The sequence below is a fragment of the Anomaloglossus baeobatrachus genome, chromosome 12, assembly GCF_048569485.1.
Source record: "Anomaloglossus baeobatrachus isolate aAnoBae1 chromosome 12, aAnoBae1.hap1, whole genome shotgun sequence".
NCBI lineage: Eukaryota > Metazoa > Chordata > Amphibia > Anura > Aromobatidae > Anomaloglossus > Anomaloglossus baeobatrachus.
Window position 1 is genome coordinate 105,349,894 of NC_134364.1, and position 21,894 is coordinate 105,371,787.

Sequence of the window (21,894 nt, forward strand, 5' to 3'; positions counted from 1 at the left end):
TTTCCTCTCTCTCTCGTCTTTATACCTCTCTCTCGTATCTGCCTCGTCTCTCCCCTCTTTATCCCTTTTTTACCCGCTATTCTAACTGCAAGGTGAAAACTGGCTCATTAGTAGGGCAGCAGAACTATTTAAAGAATATTGTTTCTTATCCTGCATATGTAGCGGGCGGAGGGGCGCACTCGCCACGCTCTGGTCCGGGGCTTCTGCTGCTGCTGCTCGGTGGCTCGAGCGGTGGGCCGGACCCGGGGACTCGAGCAGCGCTCCTTACCCGTTAGTGAAAAGGGGTGGTTTGGTTAGGGAGATTGTTCGTGATGCCACCCACGGGACGTGGTGATGATGGCACCACCGCTGCTGGTGACGGGGATCCCGGGAGAGATGGCAGGGAGCAGCTAAGATGTTGTCCCCTCTGTGGGTAGGGGGTCGGTGCTCCCGGGGCCCGGTGATGTAACGGGGAGGCTGGATGGCTGGGGTGCAGGGTTGCAGGGACAGCACGGCGCGGTGCCGAATGGCACTGGTGTACTCAATCAGACAATCACTGACAGAGTCGCTGGTAAACCAAAACGGCCGGATGGACGGGTCCCGCAGCCGGCTGCAGTGTTGTTGTTGTGCTCTCCCCAGACGGCTGATGGTGGCTGTCTTTCCCTACACGTTTTAGAATGTTCTGACTCCTGTGGTTGCCCACCGGTAGTCTGCTCCCCGGCGTATAGGTGCCGTAGGAGCCCGTTTTGCCCACAGGCGCTGGCCCTTGGATCTCTAGCCTGTGGCGGTGGCTGTATATCCTCTCTGGGTGGACTGTTGCCTTCAATCGGGACTTGGTTGTTAGGAAACCCCTGGGGTTCCTGTCACACTTGGATTTGACTATTGACGGCGGCTCCAAGCCTGGTCGGGGTCCGATGGCCCTGCCTTTGTGCTTAGCTTCACTCCGTTCCCCGGTCCGGTACCGGCGGGCCGACGCTTGACCCCGGTCCTTACGGCTTTGCGGAGTTCCACCAACTCCTGCAGTTGGCCACCACCGTCTGCCAACCTTGCTGCCAGTGCCTGGGCTCCTACCCAGGCACACGCAGACGTTTTACTCCTCTCACTTTCACCTCCAGGACTAATCTGACACTTTTCCCGCCTCCAGGCCTGTGAACTCCTCGGTGGGTGGGGCCAACCGCCTGGCTCCGCCCCACCTGGTGTGGACATCAGGCCCTGGAGGGAGGCAACAAGGATTTTTGATTGACTGTTGTAACTGTCTAGGGTGGGGGGTGTGTGTGTTGGTATGTATGTGACTAACTGGCTAGTCCAGGGCGTCACACATATTTGAGTTAGAGACATTGGGTAACTGTAAGGCACAAAAACTAGAAAAGTATCTACTACCATTTAACTCAGGTGCCATTTTGCATATCCATTTTTAACTGTCCTGCCACCTCTCATGCTCCCTCTCTGATCGGTTACAATCTGACTTCTGAGTGTATCCTTCCACTAATGTCACCAAAGACCTACAAACTGTCAAAGCAAAGCAACACTAATCTGTCCTCTTCCTTCTGGACCTGTCCTCTGCCTTTGACACAGTGGACCATTTCCTCCTACTACAGATTCTCTTATCTCTTGGCATAACAGACTTGGCCCTATCTTTGATCTCTTCATACCTAACTAACCGGACATTCAGTGACATTCCCACTCTAACACTACCTCCTCATCTCGCCCCTGTCGGTGTCCCCTAAGGTTGCATTTTTGGATCCCTCCTCTTGTCTATCTTCACCTTTGGCTTGGGACAGCTAAAAGAGTCATATGGCTTTCAGTAACATCTCTATGCTGATGATACACAGATCTAACTCAAAAATATTTTCAAGATTCGCATATTCCTTACCCAAGATCTTGGAAAAACACTAGTGCATGTCCTCATCATCTCCATCCTTGACTACTGCAACCTCCTGCTCTGTGGAATCCCTACTAACATTCTTGTACCCATGCAATCTATCCTAAACTCTGTTGCCCAACTAATCCACCTCACCCCCCACTATTCCCCGGCCTCTTCACTCTACCAATCCCGTCATTGGTTTTACATTGGCCAAATAATCCAGTTCAAAACCCTAAAAATGACATACAAAGCCATCCACAACCTGTTCAGAGCTGCAACGTTACTGGAGTATCAAAAAGCATAAGGTGTGCCATACTCAGGGACATAGCCAAGGTAAGGAAAGCTGAAAAATGACCACCTTTGAACAAGAAAAATGAGCTAAAACGTCAAGACTGGGCCAAGAAATATCTTAAGACTGATTTTTTTTTTAAAGGTTTTATGGACTGATGAAATGAGAGTGACTCTTGATGAGCCAGATGGATGGGCCAGAGGCTGGATCAGTAAAGGGCAGAGCGCTCCACTCCGACTCAGACGCCAGCAAGGTGGAGGTGGGGTACTGGTATGGGCTGTTATCATCAAAGATTAACTTGTAGGATCTTTTCGGGTTGAGGACTCCCAGACCTACTGTCAGTTTCTGGAAGACAACTTCTTCAAGCAGTGGTACAGGAAGAAGTCGGTATAATTCAAGAAAAACATGATTTTCATGCAGGACAATGCTCCATCACATGCACCCAACTACTCCACAGCGAGGATGGCCAGTTAAGGCCTAAAAAATGAAAAAATAATGGCATGGCCCCCTTGTTCACCTGATCTGAACCCCATAGAGAACCTGTGGTCCCTCATAAAATGTGAGCTCTACAGTGAGGGAAAACAGTCCACCTCTCGGAGCAGTGTCTGGAGGCTGTGGTGGCTGCTGCGCACAATGTTGATGGTAAACAGATCAAGCAATGACAGAATCTATGGATGGTCGGCTGCTGAGTGTCATCAGAAAGAAAAGGGGCTATATTGGTCACTAATTTTTTGGGGTTTTGTTTTTCCATGTCAGAAATGTTTATTTCTAAATTTTGTGCAGTTCTATTGGTTTACCTGGTGAAAATAAACAAGTGAGATGGGAATAGATTTGGTTTTTATTAAGTTGCCTAATAATTCTGCACAGTAATAGTTACCTGCACAAACAGATATCCTCCTAAGATAGAAAATCTAAAAAAAAAAACAACCCTCCAACTTCCAAAAATATTAAGCTTTGATATTTATGAGTCTTTTGGGTTGATTGAGAACATAGTTGTTGATCAATAATAAAAAAAAAAATCCTCTAAAATACAACTTGCCTAATAATTCTGCACACGGTGTAAAGTGCTATGGAATAAATGGTGCTTTAATAATAATAATAATAATAATAATAATTTTGGGCTCTACTGTGTAGAGGGTAGATATTGTAGGATAAGATGTACCTCATCATGAAAACCAGCGCAAGAGAAAAGTGAAGACTTGTACTCCCGTTCAGAGTCCTCATTGAGGTCAATGTATTAAATATATATATACAGTATATTTGCTTTTCGAGCACGGAGTTGCTTTGTGACTCTCTGTGAACTCCGTCACTCTGTAAACTTACATCTCGTCTCCTGTTAGTAATTTTGGACACTTTCCAGAAGATTATGTGACCCTTTACAAACAGTATATTCTGCACTTTTAACACATTTGTTGATTGAACTGTTGGACCAAGAAAACTAAATATTTGACTTTATTTTATAATGATATATGACCATTTATTATTATTTTTAACCCCTTAAAAATGTATGTCCTTTTTCAGTGAATTGCTGATCACTAAGACCCCCACCAATCCTGAAGACAGGACACTAAAATGCCTTCTTAGAGCAAACCCATGACACTGAATCCTTTATTATCCACGGGACTGACAGCAATAGTCCAGAACTCTACAAGGCTATCTCCGGCAGTAACATAGACAACAAATATGTGCCACCTCTTGTAACGCCCTTACTGGTTTCCCTGCACCTGTTCTAGGTATCAAAATAGAAAGGATCCTACAGCAATTTTTTTTAAATTATTTAAATAAATAATTAAAGAAAAAAAGGCATAGCGTCTACCCTATTTTTTGATAACCATCCATGGTAAAGCAGACAGGTGGGAGCTAATATTATCAGGATGGGAGGAGCCATAGATATTGAACTTCCCCAACCTAAATACCAGCCCGCAGCTGCCCAGAAATAGCACATCACATTAGATGTGCCGGTCCTCACACTTTCCCCGGCGTATCCCAATTGCCCAGGTACGGTGGTAATCAGGGTAATATAAGGCACTAATGACAGCTGTGATTTGTCAAAAAATCACAGCTGCCATTAAGTCCTTAGTAATGGGAGACATCTATGAGACACTCCCATTACTAATCCTGTAAGTGAAAAGAAATAAAACACAAAAGCTGGAAAAATCCTTTATTTGAAATAAAATACACACACCCATTTATTAATCCCAAAAACACCCTTGCAGATCCAACGTAGTCCATACAAAGTCCCATGACGATCTTCAGCTTTGCTAAATCCAGAGGATGCAGAGAGGGAAAATATGTCTGCTCTCTGTAGGCTCTGGGAATCACTGACAGCCGAGCGGAACCTAGCTATGAGCAGGTGACATCACTCAGTTCACTGGAGGTCACACCCAGGTTCCCACAGTGTGACTTCAGGTGACCTGACTGCCAGAGTATCCCACAGTCCGGCACTCAGTTCACCTGAGGTCACACTGGATGCTCCTCTGCTGCCCTCAATGAATGTTGAAGCTGCTGCCACAATGTAGGATTGTGGGTCACGGCCGTGTTCTGCAGTCCAACAATCCAGCAGCACTTTCACTGAGGGCAGCAGTGGAGCCCCCAGTGGGACCTCAAGTGACCTGATGGCCGGACTGTCTGACTGTGTGTCATGGCCGTGTCCTGCAGTAAGGTCACCTGAGGTCACACCATGGGAGTCCAAGTGAACTGACTCCTCCTCCCAGCTAGGTCCCATTGGCTGTCAGGGATTCTGGAGCCTGCAGAGAGTAGACATGTTTTCCGTCTCTGCAGCCTCTGGATGTAGCAGAGCTGAGGATCATTTTGAGACTTTGTATGGATTATGTAAGATCTGCAAGGGTGTTTGGGGGGTTAATAAAGGAGTGAAAGATAGTGTGTGTATTTTATTATAAATAAAGGATTTTTTTTGGTGTTTGTGTGTTATTTCCTTACACTTGCAGGATTAGTAATGGTTAGAGAGGAGTGGACCTGTGGAAGTTTGGGTTTTGTGGTCCAGATGAACTTTTTTAAAGTTCTGTTTTGGACCCAAACTTGACCTAAACTTTATTTGAAGTCACTGATTGGCAGTTTGGGTGTCCGCCCACAGGCACCTAGCCATAAACAGAACAATTCTGGGAGAAGGTTGGTGCGTTTTTCCCATTTTTGGGGGGGTGAACATTACATTTGATCACGATGTTATCCCCAGTGCGGGCCATTCAAACACTGCAAGTGGCTTGCACTGGCCCGGAAAACGTGCATACGTTAGCACAGCAAAGTGAGTGATTTGAATTCGTAAAGCACCTGAACTCCGAACCCACATTTTGTTTTCTTGGAAAAGTCTGAGTTCGTAACGAGCACCAAACTTCAGGTTCACTTATTTCTAGTAATAACCAACCAAGTACACTAAAGGGGGCTTTACACGGTAGCGATATCACTAGCAATTTGTAGCGATAGCGAGTGTGGAAGTACCCGTCCCCGTCGCGCATGCGATTGTTTGTGATCGCTGCCGTAGTGAACATTATCGCTACGGCAGCGTCACACATACTTACCAGGTCGGCGGCGTCGCTGTGACTGCCGAACAATCCCTCCTTCAAGGGGGAGGGACGTTCGGCATCACAGCGACGTCACCGCAACATCACTAAGCGGCCGGCCAATCAAAGCGGAGGGGCGGAGATGAGCAGGACGTAACATCCCGCCCACCTCCTTCCTTCCGCATTGTGGCCGGCGGCAGGTAAGGAGACGTTCCTCGCTCCTGCGGTGTCACACATAGCGATGTGTGCTGCCGCATGAGCGATGAACCACCTGGATAAACAACCCTTACCGATTTTTGAGTTTGGGACGACCTCTCCATGGTGAACGATTTTCACCATTTTTAGGTCGCTTAAGGTCGCTGGTCGGTGTCCCACGCTGCGATATCGTTAATGACGCTGGATGTGCGTCACTAACAACTTGACCCCGACGACAAAACATTAACGATATCGTACCGTGTAAAGCCCCCTTTACTGTCATCCCTACTTAAAATAATTCCCCTTTTACAAGAGAAGCCCCAGGGCACGGGACCGGGCAATGGCCACCAGAGTGACATTCCCATTTGCAACCGCTTGGGACCAAGTACCCCCTTCCCTGGGCGACACAGCTGCATCCTCTAGGTGTTGTTTTACCCGCGTTGGCTATTAAAATAGGGTGGGAGCACACGTCATTTTTTAAAATTATTAATTTTTACACTACGATATAGCAAGCAGTAACTAGTTAGAAATAGTCACAGGGCAGGATGCGTGTATAGCAGACCTCCAGTGCATAAAAGACTGATGTAGTATGTGCCCTAGGTTCTGGGGTGTGGCATGAACTAACTACTTTGCCCTGCTGAAATTCACCCTAATTTGGATGCCGATAAGGACAAAAAAACATGGCCAAAACATGACAAAGTAGATTGCTCCTGAGCTGAACACAGCTGCATAAAATTTTGATAGCACATCAAGCAACAAATAAAGCTGCAAGGTCCTACCCATCCTGCCACTGGAAGAGAGATCTGATGTGGAAAATATCATTGTATGGGGACACCACACGAAGTGTGAACCTACAGAAGAGATTTTACTCAGGGGTATTTTGTTGACAGTGGCTGTGAAGTGGTCTATGAAAAAAGAATCTCTAAGCAAGATCAAGACTGATGGACTGGTGGAGTCCAGTTCACGTCTGGACGTTGCAATTGCGCCTATTTCAAAAATTGGTGTTATGGAGTATGCTACCCTATCTGGAGCCATAATCCGTGATGAGAGAGATCTACAGTGAGGAGGAGGATAGTGTATAGGTGTCCACTTCTAGGGTCTTGCTGGATGAGACAAGGTCCCATATCTGGGAACTATGGCATGAAACTGTCCAAATCAAGAATGTAGGTTCTGCCAATTAAGGACACTACTGGGGTAATAAGACTCCAAGTGCCAGTCCCTGCAGGCTTTGGCAGTGTGACCAACCCAGACAACTGGGTAGCCATGGCTGATCTACCTCAAACATTTGTTATGTGGCTCCAAATTTTCTAGTTAAATATACTCCTGCACTTTATCTGAGCTAACAACATTTCTACTGTTGATAAGAGAAATGGATCGTAATTGCCAAATGTTATCTCGAGTCATTTAGAAAGGTGAGCAAATTGCTTCAGAAGTAAAAACGGTTAAACGTCCGACCACATCCTGTTCCATCAAACATAACCAATAACTAACCGATAGATAAGGCTTAACGGTATATAAAGGCTACACCGAGTACAGGAGCATATACCTCAGATCATTGTTGTAAACGAGAGAGAGAAAGAGAAAACCGAGGGGACAATTGTAAGTAGATTTATACCTTTAATTGCTTGGTGTTACATGACCTGATTGTTGGTTAATTATTGCTTTGTGACCAGTATATACGTCATGCTGATCTCGCAGGTAGTAGTTTGGTGTAGAAACATAGTCGGTAGTGATGAGCGAACATGACCATGCTCAGGGGCTTGGTTCTCGTAAAGAGCAGTTAGACATTCGGACGGGCTTGACTCATGTACAAAGTATAATGAAAGCAAATGGAGAACTTGAGCATCTTTCCGAAAGCTCTTTCGGAAAAATGCCCCAGTTCCTCATTGACTTCCATTATACTAGGTACACGAGTTGCACCCATCCGAGCTTCTGACTTCTCGTTAAGAGTACCAAACACCAGAGTATGGTAGTGCTCTCTCATCACTAACAGCCAGGCTTCTACTGAAAGTACAGGTACCAATTTCCGCAGTTTAACCTCAGACGCTGCAGTTGTCGCAGGCGGCGGGGCGCTGCGCTCGCTAACACTCGGGTCCGGCGCTGCTGCTGCTGCTCGGTGGCTCGAGCGGTGGGCCAGATCCGGGGACTCGAGTGGTGCTCCTCGCCCGTGAGTGAAAAGGGGGTGTTTGGTTGGGGATTTAGTCCGTGACGCCACCCACGGGTTGTGGTGAAGATGGGCACCACCGCTGCTGGTGACGGGGATCTTGGGAGCAATGGTAGGGAGCAGCTGGGATGTTGTTTTCCCTCTCCGTGGGTAGGGGGTCGGTGGTCCCGGGGCCTGGTGGTGTGACGGGGAGGCAGGGTTGGTGAGGTGCAGGGTTGCAGGGACAGCGCGGCACGGTGCCGGACTGCACTGGTGTACTCACTCAGTCAATGACTGACAAAGTCTCTGGTAAACCAAAACGGCCGGATGGACGGGTCACGCAGCCGGCTGCAGTGTTGTTGTTGTGCTCTCCCCGGACGGCTGATGGTGGCTGTCTTTCCCTGCACCTTTAGAATGATGTTCTGACTCCTGTGGTTGCCCACTGGTAGTCCGCTCCCCGGCGTATATGTGCCGTAGGAGCCCGTTTTGCCCGCAGGCGCTGGCCCTTGGATCTCTAGCCTGTGGCGGTGGCTGTATATCCTCACGGTGTGAGCGGTTGCCTTCAATCGGGACTTGGTTGTTAGGAAACCCCTGGGGTTCCTGTCACATTCGGATTTGACTATTGACGGCGGCTCCAAGCCTGGTCGGGGTCCGATGGCCCTGCCTGTGTGCTTAGCTTCACTCTGTTCCCAGGTCCAGTACCGGCGGGCCAACGCCCGACTCCGGTCCTTACGGCTCTGCGGAGTTCCACCAACTCCTGCATACGGCCACCACCGTCTGCCAACCTTGCTGTCAGTGCCTGGGCTCCTACCCAGACACCTCAAGTGTTCACTCCTCTCACTTCTATTTCCAAAACTCAACTATCTGACACTTTTCCCGCCTCCAGGCCTGTGAACTCCTCGATGGGTGGGGCCAACCGCCTGGCTCCGCCCCACCTGGTGTGGACATCAGACCCTGGAGGGAGGCAACAAGGGTTTTTGGTTGACTGTTGTAACTGCCTAGGGTGGGGGGTGTGTGCATGTTGTTATGTATGTGACTACCTGGCTAGTCCATGGCGTCACCCAGTCAGAATTGATCACTGCACCTAAGCGGTTAGACAGAGAACGTTCCCACTGTCATGAGATTATTATTACCTTATCAGGGCAGACAGCAGCCTAAGGTTGTTCCATCTTAGTGCACCTAATAGTCCCTGCCAGGTAAAGGGACTAATATTGTCATGGCAGTCAGGGGCATCAAGTTTTTCCATCCCTTGACGTTTTTTCCAGGTGGGTCAACCTGACGAGGTTTTCAAGCTCAACCACTTCGGGAAATGTTAGAAGGTTCATTTTCCTGAAGTACAGTATCTCTTTGTAGCTTGTAGTTTGTGGGTGTCTTTTGAGTGTTTTGGGGGGGGGGGGGCAAAATCTTTTTTTTAGCCTTCCAATTGACATATTTTGTAAGTAAGGCGCATCTTCCAAGATGCCTGAAGAGTTTTCTTCTTGCTTGTTTAACCTCTTGGTGTTTTTGGAAAACTGAAGTGGGTAGAAGACACTCAAAAGAATAGCAAATAGTTTATATCTAGAAAAATGTTTATGTTCATTTGAGCATTTTCTCAGCGATTTTTCAGGACTTTTTTTTTTAAACTGGACCTGCGTTAAATCCACCTGAAAAAAACGTCTTGTGAACATACCCAAAATTCTCCTATTAGACCCTGCAAGATGTAACATCAAATAGGGTTAATACATGTTTGTTTGTTTTTTTTGTTTTTTTCTGCATGAAAAAAAGCATAAAAAGCCAAAAAAATCGCAGTAGTTCCATGTTAATTATGCATTTTGTTGCATTTTTGTTAATCTATTTTGATCAAATTATTTAAAGGAATTTTACATTTTAGGAAAATTCCTGTACCCAGTTGAAATTTATTTTAAAAAGTCAAACTGTCTTTACTCACTCTCCCCAGGTCCAGCTCTGATTCTAAGCTGTTGCGCCCAGTGTATATTATTGACTGCAGCGCTGATGTCACATTGATATTGCTGCAGCCAAGCAGTGAGCTCAGTATCTCTGTCAACTTCACGTCACGCTGCAGACAATAACAGACACTGGGAGCAACGGCGGAGACTCGCCACTGGACCTGGGAAGAATGAATAAAGCAAAATTAGATTTTTTTGTAAACAAACTGCAGCTGAAAGACAGGGGTTTTCTGGAAATCCCTTTTAAGTTCAAGTTCCCTTATAATACTGCAGTAAAATGTAAGAAAATGTAAAAATATTGTAAAAAAAAAAGATAAAAAATTAACTAAAAAATATCTATCTACAGTATGTATTTAATATATAAATCTGAGTGTATGTATGTGTGTGTGTGTGTGTGTATGTCCGCTACAGGAATCCGCAATGTCGCATTTACAATCACAAAAGTATGTACATCCACCTTATTTGACTCCGGGAACGTCATAGATTGTTTTGAGGGTAAAATTGAACCCCGCACTTTACAGTGATTCGCCAAAAAACCTGCTTACATTAAAGTCAATGGAGGTGGGAATGGATCTGTTATTATAGACTCTTTATGGACAGAGAGAGACACACAATAGACCCACACAAACACACACAGAAAGAGACCAACACACAGAGACACACACACAGAAAGAGACCCACCCGCATACAGAGACACACACACACACACACACAGAAAGAGACCCACCCGCACACAGAGACGCACACACACAGAAATATGCACACACACAAAGAGAGACCCACACACACAAAAGTAGACCCACACACACAGAAAGAGACCCACCCACACACAGAAAGAGACGCACACACACAGAAAGATGCACACACACACAGAGACCCACACACACAAAAATAGACACACACACAGAAAGAGACCCACCCACACACAGAAAGAGACGCGCACACACAGAAAGATGCACACACACAAAGAGAGACCCACACACAAAAATAGACACACACACAGAAAGAGACCCACCCACACACAGAAAGAGACGCGCACACACAGAAAGATGCACACACACAAAGAGAGACCCACACACACAAAAATAGACACACACACAGAAATAGACCCACCCACACACAGAAAGAGACCCATACATACAGAAAGAGACATACACATGTATAAAGATACATATACAGAAAGAAACATACACACAGAAAGACACACACACACACATACACACACACAGAAAGAGGCACATGGAGAAAAAGACACACACATAAACTGTTTGAATGTTTGAGGTAATAAATTGGCTGTTTTGACAGTTACCCTGGATATTTATCATGTGGCCTATAGGCAACGAAGGACATAGTATTACCCCACACATAAGCTTCTTATACTATTTCAGTGAGGAGTGGGAAAGGGGGGAAGTGGGAGAGAGACTTAGTTACCATCCAGATTCTTTAATGTGTATATATACAGTACATTGTGCAGGAGAAAAGCCCCACGAAAACAATCTTCCGCCTTAATTACCGCACTTATCAATATTCCCTGTTATTTAGTCCATATAGTGAACAGGATAAACAAGTATTACAAAATTGTTGTTTTTCCTTCTGGACTGATCCTTCCTTCTCAAAATTCTCAGTTCTTGGGTAAAAATCAGTCTTTGGCAAATACAGAATTTGCCACTATTGAGATAGGGGATGGCAGTTGGTGCCTTTAGAATGCTATGAAGGGGGAGGATCTAGAGCCAGATTCACATTCTGCAGCAAGTTCTCCTGACGTGAAAGTTACGGTTCTCCATAAAACATAAGCACCAACTGCCATCTCCTGAGTTTTCCTCTAGCTCCTCCCCCTCTGTAGGATTCTAAAGGCACCAACTGCCATCTCCTGAGTTTTCCTCTAGCTCCTCCCCCTCTGTAGGATGCTAAAGGCACCAACTGCCATCTCCTATCTCCGTAATGGGAAAATCTGTCTTTCCTGAATATGAAATTTTCAGCTTTTACCCAGGAATTGAGATTGAAAAATCAGTCCAGGAGGAGAAAGAAGCAAAGTTCTCCAATAAGATATATTACAAAGTTTCCTATTGTCATACATACTATGGATTTATTAAGTTAAAAAATAAAACGACAGTGACTCATTAAGTCGTGCTGCACATACCGATCATCTATGTAACCATGAAATTATATTAATCTTTTCCAGATCATGAAGAGAATAATCTGCTTATTTATTTTTGCCAGCGTCCCTGGTATTCTGGGACAGATCGGTGAGTTAAAGACATGGCAGCGCTAAAGTGTATAACTGTAAATGTTGGGACGTTTTCCAAAACATTTTGTCATCTCTGTTCAGTTTTTGGGGGGTAAATCTTTATTTTTTTGACAGTCAGATCAGGGTCTTGATAATTTTCTAAGAACTCATTCAGACATTTGTGCCAACCAGTCTGATCACTGGTCTCATGGACTTGAGAGGGACAGTCTCATAAATATATGAAGCTGTCATGCTTGGGTGACTAGAGCCACGGCAACTCCTTACTTAGCGTTCTGTGCTCAGACCAAATGGCATGGACGTACAGCTATGGACAGTATGGTGTGGTGTGGACAGGTAATTACAGCAGAGAAATATATAAAGCTATGACCCCCTGGTGTGGACAGGTAATTACAGCAGAGAAATATATAAAGCTATGACCCCCTGGTGTGGACAGGTAATTACAGCAGAGAAATATATAAAGCTATGACCCCCTGGTGTGGACAGGTAATTACAGCAGAGAAATATATGAAACTGTGACCCCTTCCTGGTGTGGACAAGTAATTACAGCAGAGAAATATATAAAGCTATGACCCCCTGGTGTGGACAGGTAATTACAGCAGAGAAATATATGAAAATTTTACACCCTCCCACCCTGGTGTGGACAGGTAATTACAGCAGAGAAATATATGAAACTGTGACCCCGCCTGGTGTGGACAGGTAATTACAGCAGGGAAATATATGAAACTGTGACCCCCCTGGTGTGGACAGGTAATTACAGCAGATACATATATAAAACTGTGACCCCTTCCTGGTGTGGACAGGTAATTACAGCAGAGAAATATATGAAACTGTGACCCCCCCCCTGGCATGGACAGGTAATTACAGCAGAGAAATATATGAAACTGTGACCCCCCCTGGTGTGGACAGGTAATTACAGCAGAGAAATATATGAAACTGTGACCCCACCTGGTGTGGACAGGTAATTACAGCAGAGAAATATATGAAACAGTGACACCCCCCCCTGGTATGGATAGGTAATTACAGCAGAGAAATATATGAAACTGTGACCCCACCTGGTTTGGACAGGTAATTACAACAGAGAAATATATGAAACTGTGACACCCCCCCCCCTGGTGTGGACAGGTAATTACAGCAGAGAAATATATGAAACTGTGACCCCACCTGGTGTGGACAGGTAATTACAGCAGAGAAATATATGAAACTGTGACACACCCCCCCTGGTGTGGACAGGTAATTACAGCAGAGAAATATATGAAACCGTGACCCCCCCTGGTGTCGACAGGTAATTACAGCAGATAAATATATAAGTCTGTGACCCCCTGGTCTGGACAGGTAATTAAAACAGAGAATTATATTTAACTGTAACCCCCTGGTGTGGACAGGTAATTACACCAGAGAAATATATGAAACTGTGACCCCCCCCTGGTGTGGACAGGTAATTACAGCAGAGAAATATATGAAGCTGTCATGCTCACGTGAGAAGAGCCGTGACAACTCCATACTTTAGCACTCTGTGCTCAGACCAAATGGCATGGATGTACAGCTATGACCCCCTGGTGTGTGAGGTAATTACAGCAGAGAAATATATGAAGCTGTGACACCCTTGTGTGGACAGGTAAGTACAACAGAGATTTATTTATGCAGAGGTTGGGAATTACATTTTCCAGGCTCAAACTTTCCCTGATCAAAGTAGGATCATAGGTTTTTTGGAGCAAGCATAGTTATGCATATTGGGTTTGCATCAATGAGATAATTATGGTAGACACATTTTCTGCATGATGCTTATGAGGGGAAAAACTTGCAGTTTTTTGAAAATTGTAAAGCCTGCCTATGAGCTCCAAATTAATATTGCTCAGCTGGATGATGCCATGCATGCCATGTTTCATCTCCATAGAAAGATAGACTCGTGATAAGAAACATGACCATGATATATTTCCATAGCATCGGGGATCATATAGGTTTATTCTTGTGAGAATTGTCACACCAAAGGAGTCTGAGTGTTGATGCCTAGATGTAAAGAAAATTGCCAAACCAGAGATTGCTAAAGACTGGTGCCTATGTGTAAGGGACTATGATGTTATAATTGAGTAAGTAGAACATAAGAGTGCCGAAGATTGCCAGACAAGAGCTACCGTTGAGCATTGCTGTCAAGAGAAGTGACAAGGAGACATATGACAAGTAGAGATGAGCAAACCTGAGGTTCGGAAACCGACTTAAAAAAAAAAAACAAGTTCGGGTTAAAAATTTTAGTGAGTTACAACTGCAAACCACTCAAGCGAGCAGCGCTGTGCTTGAGTATGAGTGATGCTTAGCCCTGTGCGAGCCGCGTTTAGTGTTTGAACGGCTCACATTTGGGGTAAAATCAACTGATTTTTCAAAAAATTGAAAAACCTTGCCACCCTCCCATGGAAGTGTTTTGCTTGTGGCTTCCTGCATGTGGGCGGAGACACAAACTGCCCAATTACTGACTTCCATTGAGGTTTGGTTAAGTCAGGGTCACAAACCGACCCTTTACGAAGGTTTGAATGCACCTGGTGAACTGAACCTCCAAAGGTTACCTCATCTTTAGTGACAAGCACTGTTAGTTTATGCTGTGACAACTGATAAAGAGAGTTTACAAGATTGAAGGAAGTGCAGCTGAAGTGAATGCCAGCAGACTGTTGCAGGCACACGTAAGATTGAAGGAAGTGCTGCTGAAGTGACTACCAGCAGACTGTTGCAGGCACACGTTGGATTGAAGGAAGTGCTGCTGCAGTGAATGCCAGCAGACTGTTGCAGGCACACGTTAGATGGAAGGAAGTGCTGCTGAAGTGAATGACAGCAGACTGTTGCAGGCACACGTAAAATTGAAGGAAGTGCAGCTGAAGTGAATGCCAGCAGACTGTTGCAAGCACACGTAAGATTGAAGGAAGTGCTGCTGAAGTGACTACCAGAAGACTGTTGCAGGTACACATTAGATTGAAGGAAGTGCTGCTGAAGTGATTGCCAGCAGACTGTTGCAGGCACATGTAAGATTGAAGGAAGTGCTGCTGAAATGAATACCAGCAGACTGTTGCACGCACACGTAAGATTGAAGGAAGTGCTGCTGAAGTGAATGCCAGCAGACTGTTGTAGGCACACGTTAGATTGAAGGAAGTGCTGCTGAAGTGAATGCCAGCAGACTGTTGCAGGCACACGTTAAAGGTCACATCTGCAAGTAAATCATTTTTTGAGGTGACAGTGTAAAGAGGCAAACCTAGCACCCTTTAACCATATATTACTTTCAATCGATCTCTAATTTTTGATCTTCTTCTTTCACAGATATGGACGGTAAAGCATTCTCGTTTTATGAGAGACGCACTGACTCTTTGAAAATGATACCTGCGTCAAAAAGCTTCAGTGAATTTACCACTTGCCTAAAATCATGCACCAACCTGAATGAGAACAACTTGCTCATACAACTGCTCAGTAAAGACAACTCCACTCGCTTTTTAGTCTTGTTTTTCTCCAGTCCCACAAAGACTGGAGTCCACATCCTCATTCATTACAACAATTTTGCAGAAAATTTCCAACTCAGTGACTCGAAAACGTGGAGCGACAACTGTCTGACATTTAATTTTTGTAGTGGAAAGCTGGTCCTGTTCCTTAACGGGAAGGAACATAAGATCTTAGGGCTGGGGCGCACTAAGCAAAATCACGTTACCGCACAGACTATTTTACTTGGGAAGACCAAAGCTTACCCAAACACAGATGTGGCTCAGATTACAAATTTTAACATTTGGAGTTCGGCAATGACTGAACGGGACATAGAAAGGGCTGCAAAGCAAAACAAGGGAGGGGATATCATTAACTGGCGGTCAATACTTTTTGAATCAGACCATGCCATCTCCATAGAACAGCCCAAGTGTTCTGCAAAGGATATATTCACTGCCAAATAATAAAAAAAGAAATTCCTGGAAATTACCAGAAAATTCTTTAAATCCGTCCTGAATTTCTGCTGATTGTTTCCAGCAGAGAACTGAAGAATAATATGGAATTTTATAAGATCCGGAGGTGAAGAGAGCAAGAAAATATCAGTGATGGCAGATTTTATGTCACCTTTGCTTATAGAAGTTATAGCTTTTTCAAGGAGGTCCGATAATCCAAAATATTGGATTATCTGTCTTGTCCAATATAGGAAAGTGGCTTATATGCAGCCTATACATGTATTGGTTGCTTATTCATTTGAATGCGTATTATGTAGTACCAAAACTCTCCACTAGTGGCTGCTGTAGGAATAGTGTTTCGCCAGCCAAAGCTTCATCTGGTGATACAAACAATGTTATTGTAGCCATGTTATTGTAGACTAAATTATTTTTTGCAGATCAATATTGACTTTACCAGATTTTATGTCACCAATTAACCTTTGCTTGTAAAAGTTATAGCTTTAGTATGGATGTACGATAATCCAAAATATTTGATTATCTGTCTTATCCAATATAGGAAAGTGGCTTTATATACAGCTTATACATGTATTGGTTGCTTATTAGTGATGAGCGAGTACTAAAAAGCTCGGGTGCTCGAAGCTCGGGCCGAGCCTCCCAAGATATTCGTGTACTCGGGCCGAGCAACGAGCCCAATGTTATCCTATGGGAGACCCGAGTATTTTTGTGAAATGACCACCGGCAGCATGTAGAAACCCTAAAAATGTCACAAAAGTCTCAGAAGAGTGCTCAAATGACATGGCAACAGCATGGGGAAGACCCCTTGAAGCATTTATCACTCAAAAGTCACAGCTGTGAACAATTTTGTCCGCGTTTCACGCCATTTTTACGGACTCACCAGAAAACCTTCCAAAATGACCCCAAAATGATTTTTCATGGCAGAAATGTTAAGGGCACATACCCAATAGTGAGATAGAGCTGGTGTATGTTACTTTTTGAGATTAATACATGAAAGATTTTACGTGAAAACATTGTGTGGCACTCCGATGTCCCTGAGAAGAGACGTACATGAAGGCCTCTTGAGTCTAATGTGCCCATTTTGAGGAAGTGAGTCTTTGTAGTATTTTCCTTTGCCAGGGCAGTCCAAAATTGTGAGGTTCACCAATGCCCCTGCATACAGACGTGCATGAGGGCCTGTAAACCTGAAGTGCCCATTGTAAGGAAGTGGGTCTATTTTAGTATAGCCCTTTGCCAGGGCATCCAAAAATTGGGAGGCTCCACGTTGTCCCTGGATAGAGACGTGCATGATGGCCTGTAAACCTGAAGTGCCCATTGTAAGGAAGTGGGTCTATTGTAGTATAGCCCTTAGGCAGGGCAGCCAAAAATTTGGAGGCTCCACATTGTCCCTGGATAGAGACGTGCATGATGGCCTGTAAACCTGAAGTGCCCATTGTAAGGAAGTGGGTCTATTGTAGTATAGCCCTTTGCCAGGGCAGCCAAAAATTGGGAGGCTCCACGTTGTCCCTGGATAGAGACGTGCATGATGGCCTGTAAACCTGAAGTGCCCATTGTAAGGAAGTGGGTCTATTGTAGTATAGCCCTTAGGCAGGGCAGCCAAAAATTGGGAGGCTCCACATTGTCCCTGGATAGAGACGTGCATGATGGCCTGTAAACCTGAAGTGCCCATTGTAAGGAAGTGGGTCTATTGTAGTATAGCCCTTAGGCAGGGCAGCCAAAAATTGGGAGGCTCCACATTGTCCCTGGATAGAGACGTGCATGATGGCCTGTAAACCTGAAGTGCCCATTGTAAGGAAGTGGGTCTATTGTAGTATAGCCCTTAGGCAGGGCAGCCAAAAATTGGGAGGCTCCACGTTGTCCCTGGGTAGAGACGTGCATGAGGGCCTGTAAACCTGAAGTGCCCATTGTAAGGAAGTGGGTCTATTTTAGTATAGCCCTTTGCCAGGGCAGCCAAAAATTGGGAGGCTCCACGTTGTCCCTGGATAGAGACGTGCATGATGGCCTGTAAACCTGAAGTGCCCATTGTAAGGAAGTGGGTCTATTTTAGTATAGCCCTTTGCCAGGGCAGCCAAAAATTGGGAGGCTCCACGTTGTCCCTGGATAGAGACGTGCATGATGGCCTGTAAACCTGAAGTGCCCATTGTAAGGAAGTGGGTCTATTGTAGTATAGCCCTTAGGCAGGGCAGCCAAAAATTGGGAGGCTCCACATTGTCCCTGGATAGAGACGTGCATGATGGCCTGTAAACCTGAAGTGTCCATTGTCAGGAAGTGGGTGTATTATAGTATAGCCCTTAGGCAGGGCAGCCAAAAATTGGGAGGCTCCACATTGTCCCTGGGTAGAGACCTGCATGAGGGCCTCAAAACATTAAGTGTCCATTGTCAGGAAGTGGGTGTATTATAGTATAGCCCTTAGGCAGGGCAGCCAAAAATTGGGAGGCTCCACATTGTCCCTGGGTAGAGACGTGCATGAGGGCCTCAAAACATTAAGTGTCCATTGTCAGGAAGTGGGTGTATTATAGTATAGCCCTTAGGCAGGGCAGCCAAAAATTGGGAGGCTCCACATTGTCCCTGGGTAGAGACGTGCATGAGGGCCTCAAAACATTAAGTGTCCATTGTCAGGAAGTGGGTGTATTATAGTATAGCCCTTAGGCAGGGCAGCCAAAAATTGGGAGGCTCCACGTTGTCCCTGGGTAGAGACGTGCATGAGGGCCTCAAAACATTGTTCCCATTGCAAAGGAGCGGGTCTCCTGTCGTTGTAATGTCCATTCTGCAAAGAATGGGCGAAAAAATTTACCACTGGGGGTATACCTGAAACAAAGGCCTAAGTATTGCAATTTGTAACGGTCATCATCATGGTGGCGCATGAGGAGAAGGAGGAGCAGTCCAGCGATTATCCAAAGTCCAGAAGTGTGTACCCATGGGTGAGTGGAGGTACATGGCAAACTTTAAATTCCGCTCTCATTTGCTGGTGGTGTGGTGAAGTCTGGCCCAATCCAACCCTTGTTCATCTTGATCAGAGTCAGCCTGTCAGCATTTTCAGTTGACAGGCGGGTGCGTTTATCTGTAATGATTCCACCTGCGGCACTAAAAACACGCTCTGACAAAACGCTAGCAGCAGGGCAGGCCAGGACTTCCAAGGCGTAGAGAGCCAATTCATGCCACGTGTCCAGCTTGGATACCCAATAATTGTAAGGCACAGAGGAATGTCGGAGTACAGTTGTTCGATCTGCAAGGTACTCCTTCAGCATCTGGGCAAACTTAGGATTTCTTGTGGCACTACCCCGCACCTCAGGGGCTGTGGTACGTGAGGGGCTGAGAAAACTGTCCCACATCTTAAAGACTGTTCCCCTACCTCTGGCGGATTGGACTTGTGCCTCTCTCGGCTGTACGCCTCGGTTGTCCACTGATTCCTGACCTATGCCGCTAGCGTTTTGTGAGGGGAATGCTTTGCCTACTTCCGTGACTATGGCCTTCCGGAACTGCTGCATTTTGGTTGACCTTTCCTCCACGGGAATAAGAGACAAAAAGTTCTCCTTGTAGCGTGGGTCTAACAGTGTTACCAACCAGTAATGATTGTCGGCCAAGATGTTCTTAACGCGAGGGTCACGAGACAGGCAGCTTACCATAAAGTCAGCCATGTGCGCCAGACTCTTAACAGCCAGGACTTCAGTAGCCTGACCAACAAGATGACTGAACATGCTGTCCTCCTCCTCCTCCTCCTCCTCCTCCTCCTCATCTACCCTGTCCTCTGGCCAGCCACGCTGAACCGAGGATATGACTGGTGTGCATGTCATATCCTCAATTTGGCCGGAGAGTTGCTCCATGTCTTCATCCTCCTCCTCGTCATAGTCCTCCACTGTACGTTGTGATGAGACGAGGCTGGGCTGTGTGTTATCACCCACATTCACTACTGTTTCTTGCTGCAACTCATCGCGCTCCGCCTGCAATGCATCATGTTTGTTTTTCAGCAGAGACCGTTTTAGAAGGCAGAGTAGCGGTATGGTGACGCTAATAATGGCGTCATCACCACTCACCATCTTGGTGGAGTCCTCAAAGTTTTGGAGGATGGTACATAGGTCTGACATCCATCTCCACTCCTCAGGTGTTATGTGTGGAGTTTGACCCATTTCCCGACGGCTTAGGTGATGCAGGTACTCAACAACTGCCCTCTTCTGCTCACATATCCTGACCAACATGTGCAGAGTTGAATTCCAACGCGTGGGGACATCACACACCAGTCTGTGAGCCGGAAGATGCAAACGGCGCTGAAAGCCGGCAAGGCCGGCTGAAGCAGTAGGTGACTTTCGAAAATGTGCAGACAGGCGGCGAACTTTTACCAGCAGATCAGACAGCTCTGGGTATGACTTTATAAACCGCTGAACCACGAGGTTGAGCACATGGGCCACGCATGGAACATGTGTCAGCTGGCCTCGCCTCAAAGCCACCACCAGGTTGCGGCCATTGTCACACACGACCTTTCCTGGCTTTAGGTTCAGAGGTGTGAGCCAGTGATCTGCCTGCTGTTTCAGAGCTGTCCACAGCTCTTCTGCATTGTGGGGTTTGTCACCTATGCAGATTAGCTTCAGCACAGCCTGTTGCCGCTTCGCCGAGGCAGTGCTGCAGTGCTTCCAGCTTGTGACTGGTGTGGTGGGTACAGTGGATGAGGATGCGCAGGAGGAGGAGGAGGCTGAAGAGCATGACATTCCGGAGCTGTAGAGTGTGGGTGAAACACTGACTGAGGTAGGGCCTGCAAACCTTGGTGTGGGAAGGACGTGTTCCGTCCCTCGCTCAGACTGGGTCCCAGCTTCCACAATATTAACCCAGTGTGCCGTCAACGAGATGTAGCGGCCTTGCCCACAAGCACTTGTCCACGTGTCTGTGGTTAGGTGGACCTTGGGTGAAACAGCGTTGTTCAGGGCACGTGTGATGTTTTGTGACACGTGGTTATGCAACGCGGGGACGGCACACCGGGAGAAATAGTGGCGGCTGGGGACCGAGTAACGTGGGACAGCTGCCGCCATCAGGTCACGGAATGCTTCTGTCTCCACCAGCCTAAAAGGCAACATTTCCAGCGCAAGCAGTCGCGAAATGTTAGCATTTAGAACTGTGGCATGTGGGGTGTTGGCAGTGTATTTGCGCCTGCGTTCAAAGGTTTGCTGAATGGATAACTGAACGCTGCGCTGGGACAAGGACGTGCTTGATGATGGTGTTCTTTCTGCGTAGGCAACTGCAGGTGCAGGAGTGGAGGAGGCTTGTTCGCAGGCAGCATGGACAGGGGATTGGCTCGCATGCACAACCTGCGAAGACGTAGCAGTGACATCAGCAAGCACTGCTCCTCGACACTGTTGTACTTCCCACAAAGTCGGGTGCTTGGCTGACATGTGCCTGATCATGCTGGTGGTGGTCAGGCTGCTAGTTTTGGTACCCCTGCTGATGCTGGCACGGCAGGTGTTGCAAATGGCCTTTTTTGAATCATCTGGATCCAACTTAAAAAACTGCCAGACTCTGGAAGACCTAACATTTGTACAGGCACCTTGTGTCGTCGTGTTGTTCCGGGGAATGGTTGCCTGACTTCTGCCTGGGGCCACCACCCTGCTTCTTACTGCCTGTTGTGATGCTACGCCTCCCTCCCCCTGTGCACTGCTGTCCTCGCTCTGCATATCCTCCTGCCAGGTTGGGTCAGTTACTGGATCATCCACCACGTCGTCTTCCTCTTCCGCACCCTGCTCCTCCTCCTGACTTCCTGACAATTGTGTCTCATCATCGTCCACCACTTGTTGAGACACGTTGCC

The 21,894-nt window shown here is 46.4% G+C and overlaps 2 protein-coding genes across 2 annotated transcripts in view; one reads left to right on the plus strand and one right to left on the minus strand.

Moving 5' to 3' along the window:
* LOC142257887 (serum amyloid P-component-like) overlaps positions 1-21,894 on the minus strand; it is an 83,046-nt gene that overhangs the window by 13,831 nt on the left and 47,321 nt on the right. The window lies entirely within an intron of this gene.
* LOC142257886 (mucosal pentraxin-like) lies at positions 7,386-16,884 on the plus strand. Its single transcript, XM_075330157.1, has 3 exons — positions 7,386-7,444; positions 12,117-12,180; positions 15,483-16,884. The coding sequence occupies exons 2-3, from the start codon at positions 12,120-12,122 to the stop codon at positions 16,097-16,099; spliced, it is 678 nt and encodes a 225-aa protein (XP_075186272.1). The 5' UTR covers positions 7,386-7,444; positions 12,117-12,119; the 3' UTR covers positions 16,100-16,884.

Excerpts from the sequence above, each read along its gene's own strand:
- LOC142257886 (XM_075330157.1), top strand. The coding sequence starts at position 12,120 with ATGAAGAGAATAATCTGCTTATTTATTTTTGCCAGCGTCCCTGGTATT. Across the intron at positions 12,181-15,482 it reads TGGTATTCTGGGACAGATCG|ATATGGACGGTAAAGCATTC; the intron begins GTGAGTTAAAGA and ends CTTCTTTCACAG.